General features: G+C 45.6%; 1 protein-coding gene across 2 annotated transcripts; it reads right to left on the minus strand.

Moving 5' to 3' along the window:
• Nucleotides 1–2,863: 2,863 nt before the first annotated feature.
• Nucleotides 2,864–12,386, minus strand: slc25a14 (solute carrier family 25 member 14). Of its 2 annotated transcripts, XM_023844755.2 has the most exons (10): nucleotides 12,268–12,386; nucleotides 11,549–11,746; nucleotides 10,850–10,948; nucleotides 10,403–10,541; nucleotides 10,171–10,265; nucleotides 7,679–7,764; nucleotides 7,467–7,562; nucleotides 5,716–5,840; nucleotides 4,980–5,193; nucleotides 2,864–4,836 (listed from the first exon to the last, which is right to left on the minus strand). In XM_023844755.2, the coding sequence occupies exons 3-10, from the start codon at nucleotides 10,911–10,913 to the stop codon at nucleotides 4,795–4,797; spliced, it is 861 nt and encodes a 286-aa protein (XP_023700523.1). In that variant the 5' UTR covers nucleotides 10,914–10,948; nucleotides 11,549–11,746; nucleotides 12,268–12,386; the 3' UTR covers nucleotides 2,864–4,794. The 2 variants fall into 2 exon arrangements, with proteins under 2 accessions (XP_023700523.1, XP_023700522.1); XM_023844754.2 differs by lacking the exons at nucleotides 11,549–11,746; nucleotides 12,268–12,386 and having other exon boundaries at nucleotides 10,850–11,091.
• Between the last annotated feature and the right edge of the window lie 2,788 nt (nucleotides 12,387–15,174).

The raw sequence follows: 15,174 nt of genomic DNA on the forward strand, positions 1-15,174 counted from the left end.
GCATCCCTAAAAGTACTGAAACATTAATAAGCCAGTGCAACTGTGGTTTTACTGTAGTTCTCCTGGTTATTAACCGATTCATTTAAGCGCATAAACACAATTCCGAACCGCAAGTTAATTTCTAGAAACTGTATTGAAGCACAGACTGTAATAACGAGCAATTCATAAAAGTAATACGAAAACCCGCAAAATTGCTAATGTACTTACTCGTATCTGCAATGCCGCTTCTTACCACAGACCACGTCATGATTATATTGTGACAATAACCTAATCAATAAATTGGTTTGAGGCACTTTCTGGGCAGTTTTACTTGAAATATGAAGTCAGTGGAAAAGACTAGAACCATGAGATCACTGTAACAGTTGTCTCCAGTGTGATACACTGAACAGTGACATCATAGTACTCAAAATACTTTTCATATTTTACTCTTGCATCTCACATACTCCTCTGCGACAATAATGAGCATGTGACACAGAAATCGGGCAGACAGTGCGTGGCTTTTGTAGGATGAGGTTTCCTTTGCAAGGACTGGGTAGGAAAATTGGTCAACGTGAAAAACAAACAAAACAGTTTTTGGCAAGAAAATCGTGACTGGTGTGCTGCTATAAATAAATCAGCTGCAGGAGGAAAAACCAGAGGGATATGGACAGGTTTAATGAAGTAAGGAAGAAGAGAAAAACATTTACGGTGGTAACAGAGAAAGGAATAAGTGGACTGAATCAAAATAACCAATTGTGCCTCCTTTCCAGAACATTCCCTCATCTCACACCCTAAGTACACCAAACCGGTTCTGTTCAAACCTGATTGGCCGTGCAGAATCCCATCACCCACAGCGGTGTTTCTCAACCCAGTCCTCAGGGACCCCCAGACAGTCCATGTATTTGCCCCCTCCCAGCTCCCAGCCAATCAGGAACACCGAATACCTAGTACAGGTGTGTTGGGACATTGGAAGGAGAAAAAATATGGACTGACCAAGGGTTCTCTAGGATTGAGCTAAGAAACAATGAACTACACTGTTCCCCTAAAGCCTTGAAGTGTAACAGAGTAGAATAGCATTTGAGAAAATCTAATTTATTTAGATTTATTATGATTTACTTTGCCTGCTGGTCAAAAAAGTCGTCATATTAGGTTCTTGTTTTGTTATTAGTTGTTGTGTAGCTCTTGCTCCAGGACTGCTGACACTCGTACCCGGGGCATTCACTGGAAGCTCAGCCTAGCAGCACTTATGCCTATTCACCTCCTCGACAGTCACATGTTTGTAATGTGCTGTTTGCCTCAAGATGAGGTGTCTCTGGACAAAAGCGTTTGCTAAATAAACAGAAAGGCAAATAATTTGAATCCCTGTCAGATCACCTAGTTGACGCAACACATGCACTTGTAAAGTCTGTGGCGAAGAATGTTGACAGTTAGGCCACATTACTCACTGAACAAACAATTAGCGTGTACCACAACACGGTGTTGATTTTAAAGGTAAACCTCATACGGTGTCGGACGCCTCCCCGAAAGATCTGAGATCAGCCAAACGAGGCGGCACGCCCAGATCATTAGCAATGGGACCAAGTAAGCTGACAATGAACAGCAAAGGACACTGAAGTATGGAGCTGCTTAAGCATGGAAATCTTGGAACGCCTTCCTTGGGGATGTGATCGTCCCCCACCTCCCCCTTCCACTGAATGCCTTAATTATCATTGCACATTAAATTTTCACTTCCCCCCCCCCTCCCTCCCGTTAGTGAAGCAAGCTTCGGGGCACAGGGTTCCGGCCATTTTTCTGCCACCGCTGCAGTTGATTTTGGGGTTAAGGCCCAACTTCGATATGAATCCAGCTGGGATTCAAACTAGCAACCTTCTGGAGAGGTGCACAAATTACAAGGACAGGCCAGCTGCCGGTGTGGGACAGGCCAGCTGCGGGCAGAGGAAGCAGAGAATATTTTAATGGTTTTTTTTTCCTGACAGATGCAGTTTGTTGACTTTGAGTTTCTCTTTCCTTCACTGCCTAAAGCTTTCTTCTCACTCTCGTGCTCTTCCACCCCGTAACTCAATCGCTTAAAGCCTCAATTGCATGTTTTAATTACATGCTTTGTTAGCTTGGGAAGAGCACATATATACGAACCAGAGAGTAAACTAATCCAATTCCTCCGCAGCGTGGGTGGATATTTCAGCCTCGTTGGAGAACAAGGGCTTCTGTAGACACCGAAATTCATTATCTTTGAGTCTGCAAACTCCACAAAAGTTTTAAGTACCAAGTAAAATGACAAAAAAAAAAGATTTGTATTTATATATAAGAAAGAAAAAAAAACGTGCTCTGGTTGAAATTTTATCCTGTGCATTCAGGGCAATAGAGTGATGCAGTTCATGAAGAGGGACGAATCCCTTGACAATAGCTGGTCAATCAGAGAAAACATGTTTAGGGTGTGCGGCATTATACAATGAGGGTGGGGCAGTGCAATCGTCCAATTCACCTACCGGCCTCTTTCCACCACAACACCGCAGCTCAGTAAGAAATCACTGCCTTTCTTCAAAGGCTTAAGTCATCCTCTCAGTGCTTGTGAGCTTATCTGGACACAATTAATTTCCACTTCACCAATTTCTTCTATTTCATATTTAATCCATAAATACATAATTCTGCAGCTACTACTCATTCGCCTCCTTAGATGTTTCATCAGTACTCTCAGTTCGGTCTAATCCTCTTATTTGTTAATGACTCAATGACACGATTTAGAATTCCTATCTACTGATGTGCGAAACACTAATAAAACGTCTTGAACTTTGCTGCACCAGTAAGGAAAGATAAGCTGGTCCACAAGGTCTCTCGCACGCTTGTACGTCAATAAAAGGTGTAAAGCAGGACCCAGAGTCAGAGATTCATTAAGGGAACACAGCCAATATTAAGAACATCAGCACATGAACCTTATTTAATTGTATTGTGGATGCAACCATTTCATAAAGCAAGATTCCATCTGTTCAAAGACAAAATTACATTTCCATTACAGAACAACTAAATCAACCAAAGAGTTTTTGTGAATAACGAATAAATACACTATCACAAAAAATAACAACTTGGTGCAAATGACTAAGAAACTCAACAGGCCTGTCATGGTATAAAGCTACAGCTTACCACAGTAAAAAAAAAACGTTATTTTAGTAATATAACAGCAACGATATTATGCAACTGACTGAGACTGGAGAATGGCAAGTTATTAGTAGATGTTCAAGTATTGATGAGACACAAAACCGGCCCATAATGTAACACTTCTCCCAAAAGATTTGACTTAGAACGCCCCCCCCCCCGACGCCATCCGTAGCCTAAGCGCCATGTGTTGCTGTATCTCTGCTCCCCTCCTTGCGTTTTAGCCTGAGCTAGCTGCGCCAGGGGAAACATTTTTTTATAAACAAACAAACCTGTACACTCTAGCTACGGAGAGCTGCGGGACTAGCGGAGCCTGCGGATACAGCTGACGAGTTCGGCTGGGGGGGGCCTTCATGACCAATAATCGCGATTAAAACAAGCTGATAATGAGCAACAAGCCAGCTGGCCATTGGCTACTGGGGTTAGCAAAACCAGCCAATAACAGGCCATATAGATCAGAAGTAACAGTTAAATAACCAATGAAGAGCGGCAAGCCTCTGGCCGTCTCTTTGGTAGCGGCACATGGCCTGGTGGTCAGGTGGAGGAGTGTTGGAGGGGGTGATGACACGTACGGCCTGGGAGTCCTGCAGGTGGGGCATCTCTAACAGCATGCTTAGAGTGGTCAGCTCAGGTGTGGAGGCCCGGAACTTATGGACGCATGGCTCTGTGATCAGTACTGTGCAAAAGGACAGAAATGGAACTAAACATTTACTGAATGTCGCTTCTGCTCAAACACTGCAACAAAAACATATAAAATGAAAACTGAACGAATAAAAGACTTTTAAAAAAAGACACTAAAATGTGGCTCAAAAATGCAAGTGTGGTTCTCCTTGTGCGTCTGACACGGACCGTTTCGACTCGAGGGTGCTGCACTGGTTCTTTGGCACTGAACAGATACCCCAGACACACACACCGTGATCCCCCTGCCTCGCGGCGAGGCAGCTCATCCGGAGCAAACTGGCAGGTGGAAGAGAAAGAGCAGCCCGGCAGAACCTTCCGGGTAACAGCTGGTTTCTATGTCTCCTCTGAGACTCTTAACCCAAACAGGCATTGGGTTGTCCAATCGTTATAGATACGCGGATGTGCTGAGTAGCAAGTGCAGAAGGTGGCTACAGAACCAGTCTAAGGATCCACCAAACATGCAGCAGTTCTGCACCATTCTTCATGGTTAAGGACTCCCAAACGGTCTCCAAGACCGCATTACCGACGTTTAAGTTGTTAGTTGATGTGGATGCACCGTGGTTAAATTCTTGGCTCCGGGGGGGTGGTGGAGGGTGTGGGGAAGACACCGTCGGGGCCGATCCTTTTCTCCAAGCCCAAATTGGGCATCTGCCCATAAGCCAAGGGATTAGCTGCCAGGGGTCCGTGTCGGAGCAGACGGAGACAGTGGATGTAAATAATAAAAACAGAAAACATGTGTACACAGGCTGTTCAAAGAAAAAATAAATATCTGAGAATTAAAACAGACATTTGAATAGACGGAGTGTACAAGCACACCAGGGGTGATTAAAAGAGGTGGGATTGTGAATGCAGGAGGACGCTGGGGGCAGGGTGCGGCAAGAGTGGGCGGCCACAAGGGCGGCGGCCTCGCACGCCCACCCCCGCCGGCATGCGCGCGCTCGCTCGCACTCGCGCATGGGTGCCGGTCCAAAGGTGTGGCCCCCACTACAACGGGAGCTTCTTCAGCTGCTCGTAGGTGATGAAGAACTGAGAATCAGATTAAGGAGAAAGGCAAGAAGATTGAGGAGGTGAGGCGCGGCCCAGATACACCCGGCTGAAACGCACCTGCGGTCCCAAAACAGTGTGGTCATGAACCCGAAAGTGTTCTCGCATCTCAGGGAAAAGGATACGATGATATTCCAGGGCCCCAGGCGAAGCCAGTTGGGCCAGAAGCCCTTGTAGAGGGCGAAGAAGCCCTCGTTCTTCCAGGTCTGCATGACGCCGTCCAGCGTGCCCTTGTACAGCGGGTTCCCCGAAAGCACGCGCTGGTTCATCATGCGGGTCCGCACCACGTCCACAGGGTTGGAGGCCAGTGCCCCCGCCAGGCCACAGGTGAAGCTGGATCTGCAGACCGGTGACCCATGATGACAACAAGTCCCACAATGCACTGCTCTAAATGTCTCTCTCAGGTACCATGGGTGAATCTCAATATGCATACTTGACCATACTTGTGTTCTCGTGGACCCGTTTTACGTTGTCTTCCATTGCCGAAGACCAGGTCCAATACTAAGAACACAAGTGCAGAGGACGGTAAAAATCCTCAGATGCTGGTCTTGCTCCTCCCCAGATATCAAGGATACATTGGTCAGTTCCTTGTCGAACGAGACCAATGCCATAATTCACTGCGGCCCAATTTCTTTCTCGGAAGGTAAGTTAGGAAGACCGGTCTTGCCAAGACCACAAGTACGATCTTTGCTTTCTTGGTATTGAGATTCACCTCATATCTGGTACCACACATTTGGGAATCACGGCCAAGTTATCAACTATTTTTATACAATTTTATACATTTACCAAAAAAACTGCAGTCTAAAAATAAGCATCACACACTTTCCATATGAAGACCGAGACTGTGGGACTTAGACTCACATGAAGTGGGTGTAGACAGTGTCTCCCATCAAGCCCGAGAGAATCAGGTGCTTCTTGGTGATGTCATAGACAGGAAGTTCCACCCCGACCACAATGGCAGCCCTCTGTGCTGTGGGAATAACCCCCTGTGCGACAGGAAGGGGGGACTTTTTAAGAGGGAGCACCACTCAGCACTATAAACCTCCTTAAACTTAATATCCTTAAGTTTAAAGGAAGTGCTACTCATGCTGTTTACACAGGAAATCATTTAACATCCTCCGTGCCAAAATCTGCTGAATATTTACACTGAGCGTTCTTCTCTGGTACCATGGGGGCAACTGGTCCAATGAGAAGCTCCAGCTGTGTGAAAATGTAAGAAAAGACACTCTGAATACGAGTGTCAGCTTAATAAACCACTAGGCTTTATTAGCTTCATAAAGTTAATCAGTCTAATTCGCTCCACAAAAAAAAAAGAAGACATATCAGTCAGTCGGTACTTTCGTCCACCCCCCAAGGGATTTTTCAACACGTCCTCATTAAAAAACGGTTCCATGAGAGCAAAGCTTACTAGCCGAAATAGAAAGTGAATCGTGAATGTGAGAGTTTGCACAGAATCACAGAACAAAGGATTCGGGAAGCAGCTTGCTGACTAACACACAGAACAACTAAAAAGCAAAATGAAGGCAGTGAATGTGTAAAGAATGAAAATGTCCAAACATTCATTAAAAGAGGGAAAAAAAAGAGAAACTCCAAAATATCAAGACATAAATCAACCTAATTCAAGGCGAAGATGCATTTTATAGTCAGGCGTGCAGAGATTATCCGAAAATGTACATTTCAGGCTTTGGCAGTTATTTTCAATAATAATTAATTAGAATGGTTTATAAACAGGGATGGGCATAACTGGTACACAAGTATCACCTTTAAATACGATACATGCGGCATTCGATTGTGGTAACAGTGTAAATACGTACTCATTTTATATGCATTTGCGCTGATATGAAAACAACATATAATGCATTTTAATCTTTATATGCTAACTCTACTTCATTTGCGGTATGCAAGTTAAAATGCAAGGTATGTTCTTGTCATAGCAGCGCAAATGCACATAAGCACGCATTTGCAAACAATCGATTGTTGCACATATCGTTTATCGTTTTTAAAGGCGAATGCGTACTTGTGTACCAGTTATGTCCATCCCTGTTTATAAACAGCAGGGAGCGCCCCCTAGTGACAGCCTGGGTGGGTAACGCCACCTTCTCAGCTCCAATGGTCTCCTCAGATGATGGTTTTTTCTCTTCCTCTAGGTGGCGACACTGCACCGAATTTAAAAACCAAGCATCTTCTATTCAGGGTTTCCTGTTTTTATTTACGTCTCCAACGTCAGGCTTGAGGTCTGAGGCACCCACCTTGAATTCATGACCTTTCAGAGCTGATGCAAGATTATCTTCAGGCGTTATCAATTTCTGACGGGACGTTCTGTACCAACGTTTACCAACATGCAATAAACTCCTTGTATCATTCATTCCTTAAACACCCAGTAGGGGGCACTCTTTGTCCAGCCGCGACTGGAACATTGGCATGGGGCACAGAGACAAAATTCTGCCAGAAGAGACAAGAGCAACCAAACAGAAACTGGACTTTACGTCATTCGGTTGTAGGGACGGTCTGAAGGACGAAACAGAACTTGCGGAGAAATGGTGGAACTTGTGGGAGAGGCTCCTGAACTGACATGGAGAGGGATCAGGAGACAGAGACACACACACACTCACCCGCCAGAGCCCCCGAGTTCCCTCCGTCTGGTAGATATTGATGAAATTGGCCATCATGCTGCCCTGCAGGAGGCTGCCTTGTGCCTGCATCCGGATCTGGGAGGAGGGGAAGGAGGCAGGGGAGCCCGCATGGGTCAGCGTCAGACCTGGGCACCGGAGCTCGGCGTGCCGGCGTTCTGGGTACCTCAGACCCGCGGGGAGGGGGCGCCTACCTTTAGCACGTCGGTGGGATTGGCCAGCGTGGACGACAGCACGCCGGACACGACGCCGCAGAACACGTTGATGACCATGGTCTCATCTGGAAGCGGCAAAGACAGAGGAGGCGGTGATGGAGACGCGGAAAACGAGGACGGGAGCAGTAACGGGAGCTCCGGAGTCGTTTAGGGATAAAAGCTGAACTATCCGATACGTCACGGCCGCCTGGTCTCCTGGCAGCACTGCGAGAGGTCCTGGGCTTTCAGCACGAGACGCCCCTTTAAATGATCGCTAACCCGTGTGGGGACGAAAAAAAAGAAAGAAAAAAAAAAAGTGATTGGAGGATCAATGGTGTTGAGGCAGGTGTTACACAAGAGGAGAACAAAACAAACCATAAGAGAATTATCTCCAAGATCCGAACCCTAAGCCATCCACACGCTGCTCACTAGGTCAGCTGAACCAGCTCTAAATCTGCCAACCAAACCTAAAAAAAGTGCCAACATTAAGAAAAACACGTGGACATCCTAAGACCAGCTCTTGACGGTCAGAGTTCAGACCAAACATAATCCTCATCAGGACCACACAAATTACATTGCAACAAGTCCCCAAATAGCCCCGCCCCCTCCCCCATTCTGAATGCCAGTGTCAGAATGTCCCCGTGGCTGTTCCCCGACCTCCGCACAGAAAGATCACGATCCCTCCTACGTCCGGACATCTGTCACCAGCCGACGTGGGTCCGGTTGCCAGTCAGACCTTGGCAGGCACGAGTACGGTGGCCGACCCCTGACCCTAGGGCCGTGCGCTCCGGACACATCCAGTTCGAGGCAGCACGCACCCCGTACAGTAAGAGCACCGTCTCCACCATTACGTGGACCTACAAAAGTAACATCTATCAACAGCAAGACAACAAGACTGCACCAGTTACCAGTAGACAAGACCCAGATCAGAACACCCAGGTCAACAGGCCCACTGACTCACTGCATCTACGCTTACAGCAAACAAATATTGGGAATCTGCAATATTTTCTCCAACTAAACAAAAACAAAACAGTGGTGACACTTTGTGGAAGCGAAACGGAAATGATTAAAGTTGGCGCCTACCTCAAATCTAAAGCCCTCAAGGCCAGAAATATTGACGTCCCAACAAATGCGGATCTCAGTCACAACAACCAGCACAAAACTGAAAACATGTCAAATCAGGCACGACCTAGAAATACTTCACTATGGCTTTAGTTCCAGTACGTCAGACTGTTGAAACACTCCACGCTTTCATAGAAGACCATTGCAGCTGCAACTCATTCAAAATGCTGCGTCCCAAAATATCAACCCAGAAAACTGCACGCAATCTCCCCAATGCTCAGGCCCTTAAGCTGCCGTCCACTTCGTTACAGCATTAATTTCAAAGTGTCACTTCTTGTGTACAAATTGTTCGGTGGCTTTAGGCCTGAAATACATCTCAGTCATGCTGCTAGAACATAAACCTGCTCGGTCTCAGCGATCTCTGGCGACTGATCAGCTAGTGACGGCCAGAGTTCGAACCAAACATGGTGGCCTGGCTTCCAGCCACTGCGCTTCCCACAGATGGACCCAGAAGATCTTAGATGTGCCCCAACAGCAGACACATTTAAATCTAGATTAAAAATAATTTCGATTCACCCACGCCCTTTTTTAAACTATATTTTCACTGTATTTCAACAATATTATCTGTTATGTCTTGTACTTCCTGATATTTTTTATTATATTTTCTGAGTTATTTTGCTTTTTTTCCCTTGTTTTTCCTTCTTTCTCTCTGTAAAACACCATGAACAGCCTCTGTTTGCAATGCGTTATATAAATAAACTGGCCTGTGATGGAAAGTGCGTCTCACCTTATTTAGCAATTAAAGACTGTCACCCGAGCCCAGACCCCCCCACTGGCCAATTTGCCTGTGCGCTGTTGGGTTTCCTTCCTTCATTTATTTCCTCTTAAACTATCTTATATATCTTCACAACGGGGGGGCCCTTGCATCACACTGACAACCAAGGGGGGGGGGGGGGGGGGGGGGACGACACACGTCGGGTGAGCTGGCAGACATGCAGGAGCAACTGCGTTGCTGTCCCCACACACCCCCCGCCCCCCGACCCTACAGAACCTGTCCACACAGGGCCGATTTTACTGTCCTGGGCAGAGAGTCGAGAACATGACACATTCAACTGGTATGAGAGTGACAGGCACGTGGGGGGGGGGGGGGGCGAGGCGGGGGGGGCGCAAAGCCACCCATTAGCATCAAAAGTAAACAACAAACAAATCTGTTATTACACTATTACAGAGCAGACTGTGTTACTAGGACACATTTCAAATGATCATGCATCCAAGCTGCTTTCTCACTCTGCCAATCTTTCACTGGTCCCTGTTTTTATAGCAAAATACTCCAGCCATTACAGTCAGGGGAGTCTATTCTGGTACCTTACAAAATACACTGTACAGGACAATACCAGCGTAATAAAAAAGCAAAATGCATTGAGACATACCTTCCGGCTGGCTCACGAACAACTTTTTCAGAGTGTTATACGTCCCAATCTTTATGGTTCCGTACGATGCCTGGCGCAGCAGAGCAGGAGAGATCCTTTTGGGGGAAACAACATCAGCGGGGTTAACACTCGAGCTGCTGGATGCCGTTTAAACATACTGGGAATGACTTCTTTTCCTGCCCCCCCCCCCCTGGTTCCAAAGCCGTTTGCCTGCACCGACGTCTGCTCTCACCCGGAGTACAGGGCTCGAATCCCTTCCTCACGCCCAATCCTCAGCAGTGCGTGGAACATGCCCCTGTAGCGGATCTCGGCACAGTGGGACTGGCCCTGAACCTGCAGCCTGGTCTTCGTAAGGTCAATGGGAAAGGTACCTGCCACATGCCATTAAATGGATAAACATCAATGAAATGTTATTCTAACCAAGTCACCGTGTTTACAGAGAAGGTATAACGGTGATCGTTTTACAATACGGGAGGTTTAGGACACGGCAGGTTTGATGCACTGGGTTCGGTATAACATCTATTCAGTGCGGATATTGAATAATTATTACCACTGAATTCAGTTTTGCCATTTTTAATTTTACAAATGCATATTCAATATACGATCACACCGCATTCAGTCTTTTAAGTTAAATGCAGGCTGCTCGTTCATTTTAATCACATTACATCCTCGCGCTTACCAAACTCGGCGACAATCGAGGCCATCCCCCCATAGATGAACGGTTTCCAGTTCATATTTGCCATTTCTGTGCTTGCACCCTCAGTCTGATGGAGACCGGCTAAAAACAGCAACAAGCCACCGGAATACAAATAAATGAACAGTTTTAAGCGCACGAAAATTGACATGGCGATCTTCACATTAACGTTACAGATTTCTGACCTCATCTGGTGCATAGCAAAACTCTGCACCGGAATGAAATCGGTGCATTAAAAATTAATGCCAGCGCCAGCGGACGATTGGACGGTGGTCAAGTCAATCAAGATTTGCCGAGCTGCTATTGGCCGGAATTTACCCGAAGACCGGCCCACTTCCTTAAAGCAGCCGGCAAATGTGAGCTCATTCGGCGCCGCCTCCTCCTCCTTTGGGGACGTCGATAGCTAACTAACGGTTATTTACAGTAGTTACAGTTGGTTATAAGTCCAAACATTTCGCCACATGTTCTCAAGAAAAAAGTTTTGACTCGGAAATTGTTTTGCTACACTGTGCATTCAAATAATGACGCACCTATTTGATTAACTTGAAAACACTGACTTTAAACACTATCCACCTCCCCAGGGCAGCTAAACTCACATGCTACGATGCATTTCTTTTTATAAAAAAGGGAAAATGCGAGCTTTCGTGAGTCGACGGCGAAATGAAGCTTTCGGATGTCGCCTACCTGTGCCGTGGCTTGAGGATGGACTTGGTTATTTCACTATACAGCCCATGACACCGGCCGGGCGCTGAGACACGGAGAGCGCGCAGAAAAGTTCGCCTGCTAGCCGTCCATGTCACATGCGGAGAGACAGGAACTGGGGGGACCGGAAACCCAAGGGTACACCGGGGCGTGGTGTCCCGGCCGGCTGGCGTCTCGGCCCTAAAAGCCAGAAAGGCTCCCTTCGAACATGTTTGTATTATACCTTTTGATTCAAATAATAGGTTAGTAATACAACTGGGTCGATGCTGCAGCTATAGGGCCACTTTAATTAGTTACTCATAGAAACGATGTTTCAATCCGTGTTGTTACTTTAAAAAAAAAAACAGGTGGTTTCCATATTGAATGGTATTAGTAGCGTTGTGTTCTTTTGGTCTAACTCCTATAACCATCCATTCCGTAAACTTCCACCTTTCAAAATCTTTTAAAGCTTATATATAGTGGTGTCTGGGATATTCGTTTTGTTTTACCACATAGTTATGCCAGAGTTAACTGATCTAAAATTAAGTCATTCTACTTCTTTACTTATTGTTTAAGCTATATATTCCGTTTTCCGGCACCGTAGATGTTCGGTAGGGTGAACTAATATTTTTCGAACGAGAAAAAGTACAAATTAGTTTTCTAATGTTAATTATTTTCACAAGAGCATAAATGTAGCCACAGGCTTGTAGAAGAAATCCTACTCGTTTGTTTTCGGTGCGTTCTTTGTCAAATGGATTCCTGCAGATACATGCGTTTGCATAAATTAAAAACTATATAAAATGTCTACCACTCCCCGGCTCTATGGTAATTACAGCGAAGTCATGTGGTGTCGCATCTTTCTGACGGCATCATCCCGACGTCAACAAAATGCGTCAATTTGTTACACGGTCACGTGACGTATGCTGTCTGAAAATAATGACGCGTGAAGGAGGACTGGAGGACGGTGTGACTGGTTACAATGGTTTTCATGGAAAAGGTTATATACAAAGTCAACGTCATGTTATAGAAGTGGTTTTATGTTATTGACCCACCGCTTCGTGTTGCATTCCCAGAAACATCTTCAGAGCAGAGTATAATAGGTTAAAGCGCCTTAAATTTAGATTAAGGCAATTACAGTAATTAGGATTTGGTAACACGGCGACAATATTTAAGTTTTCTTGTCTGTTCTTCCATGGTATGATATGCAAAGCTGTTCTGTGTTTCGTTCGCCAGAAAGTGAAGCACGTCTCATTTTCCCACGAATAGTTGTAATTTAACAATAAAACGTAAATGTCTGTACGTACAAATAAATATATTTCATCTCATGGTGACACACTGGAATTTACGGGGAAAGGTAATTGCACGGGATGGTTTTCGTCGTTCTTGAACTAATGACACTGATGAACTGAAATAACCAACCAACAGTGAATTAATTGAGATCAAATTTAATTTATCTGGTTACACCGTGGTCATGAGCTCCGCTTCACGAACATGCAATTACTGGACATCTTTTTAATGTGAAAATGTGGCTGGAAAAAAATCCAACCCGTGTAGTTATCCCAAGATCCCAAGACGCTATTAGTGTAATGCATGTGTTAAAAAGCTAAAATTCATCTTTTGTTTCTTGACAGTTACACCGCATGCTGTCAGAACCATATGCTTTGAAACCACTCTCCTACCTGTGCAGACCAGTGTATTCAAGCTTCTAGAGATTGCACGTTTGCAGTTGAAGTAACAAAAAAAAACTGAATTTCACCTGGCTGGTCTCTGAGCGGACTGGACTCCTCACTCTGCCTCTAGCCTGAATAGGCTTTTTAAATACAGGCATAGTTATATGAACTTATCGCGGTTACACAGTTTGTCCAAGAGAGGGCAATAAGGAGCCGCAGTTGAAGTTCTCGAAGCAAAATAAACTGAAATGGAATTTTCTCATCCCATGAAAGATTATTAATCCTCTCGATACAAAAGCAGTCCAGAGGTCTTTACAGGGTCGTGCGCAGCAGTCTCTGGGTACGTTGGTAAAGCTCCTGGGCAAGATTCATCAAATTCCTGCAATACATTTATATTAACAAATCAAGCTGTAAACATCCTTACCTAAATCACCATACACACACATACACACACACCCATATCACCAGAAATCCGTACATTAATAATGGAATCATGCATAATATATTTCTTAAGAACATCCTATTCAATTTTCTGTTTTTTTCTAGTTTTAGACTTAACCTTCTATTCTGTTTATTTTAATAATAATAGTTTTGGAATAGAGCCACAGGGGTCATGCTGGGTCGAGAGTGACCTTTCAGGCCTGATCAAGACTACAGACGCATTCACAAAACCTCTCTCTCACACACATACACACCAAACCATGTGTTGAAGGACTTGCCGGAAATTTCCATTCATCACCCCCCCCCCCCCCCCCCACCCCTGCCTCCAGAACATTATACATGCATAACTACCCATGCGAACTCTTAACCACACTGGTGCCTCAATCCACAGTGTTGCTAGGGCTGTTTTACAGAGGCTTTACTCCCTCAGCCTCCCCCCCTAAAAATGTACACTAATTAGTTTAAATAGTGTGTTCTTATTCATTTTCGTTAAAATCAGAACCCCCAACCCAGTTAAGGGTTGCCCCCCCCCCCCTTTTCATAAATCTCTAGTAATATTCTTGGCTTCAAAGACACAAAGAAAGCTTGATATGGTCAGATCTGGACTGATGCCAAGCCAGACCCTGAACACACACTCACCGGGCACCATGGGAAACGCAGGTTTTACGGTCGGGAGTCAGGCAGAAAAGGGAGGCCACGCAGTAAACACAGCACAAGATTACGGACAGCAGTCTTCTCCTTAAGGACATCCTCGGGCCACCGTCCCCAGGAATCAGCAGCTGTCAATCAGGAAAGAAACCAAATAGTACTGAACTGGATCTCTATCTCGAAAAGCATCCAGCACTGAGGTCCTCCTCACCCTGCTAGGGGGTTCCAGTGGGAAGCGATGTACAGGCATGCAGCGAGTCAGGCTGTGAGGCGGAGGGGTGAGGGGGTGTCTCTTGTGGCGAGGTCCGAACCCAATTACTGCTGACCTGGTTCTGCTGTGAATGGCGCTGAAAGATCTAGTGGGACGGAATAACGGGTCAGTATTGTGCGCAGGGGCAGGATTGTTGTTTCTGGGTCCCCACTCAAAAAGTCATTTTGGGGCCCTCCCTAGTGTAGTGACAATCTGTGGCCAACAGGGGGCCCCACACAAATTTGTGATTTGAGTGCTGATAAATACCTCCACTATTGTGTGCTGGAAGCTGTACAACTGATCGTTCACGTCATTGTGAACAAGATCCTTCCTCTGAGATGAAGGTCTCTGTGACAATGATCAGATTTTACCGGCACTTAAACCTGCCAGTTTTACCACCCTCCCTGGCTGACAGCTGCATATTTTTCATATCAGTTGGTCAGAGTTTAATTAGGGTCAGCCTGGGATCCACATTTTTGCAATATTTATGTCATGTGCCAAAGTGTAAAGTGGCTTTGTGCCAACTGCTACAATGTTTCCAGAAACACTGAGTGTAGCCTTCTGGGAAATGTTAAGATAGCCACGTCCCAAGTCCATTTTCTTGTTCTTTGGTTCCTGCT

Source organism: Paramormyrops kingsleyae, chromosome 24 (genome assembly GCF_048594095.1).
Source record: "Paramormyrops kingsleyae isolate MSU_618 chromosome 24, PKINGS_0.4, whole genome shotgun sequence".
Classification (NCBI taxonomy): domain Eukaryota; kingdom Metazoa; phylum Chordata; class Actinopteri; order Osteoglossiformes; family Mormyridae; genus Paramormyrops; species Paramormyrops kingsleyae.

Coding starts and splice junctions, on each gene's coding strand:
- slc25a14 (XM_023844754.2), bottom strand. CDS start 11,063: ATGCACCAGATGAGGTCAGAAATCTGTAACGTTAATGTGAAGATCGCC. Junction 5,194..5,715: donor ACTGTCTACACCCACTTCAT/GTGAGTCTAAGT, acceptor ACCGGTCTGCAG/ATCCAGCTTCACCTGTGGCC. Junction 4,837..4,979: donor TGGGGCCCTGGAATATCATC/GTATCCTTTTCC, acceptor TCTGATTCTCAG/TTCTTCATCACCTACGAGCA.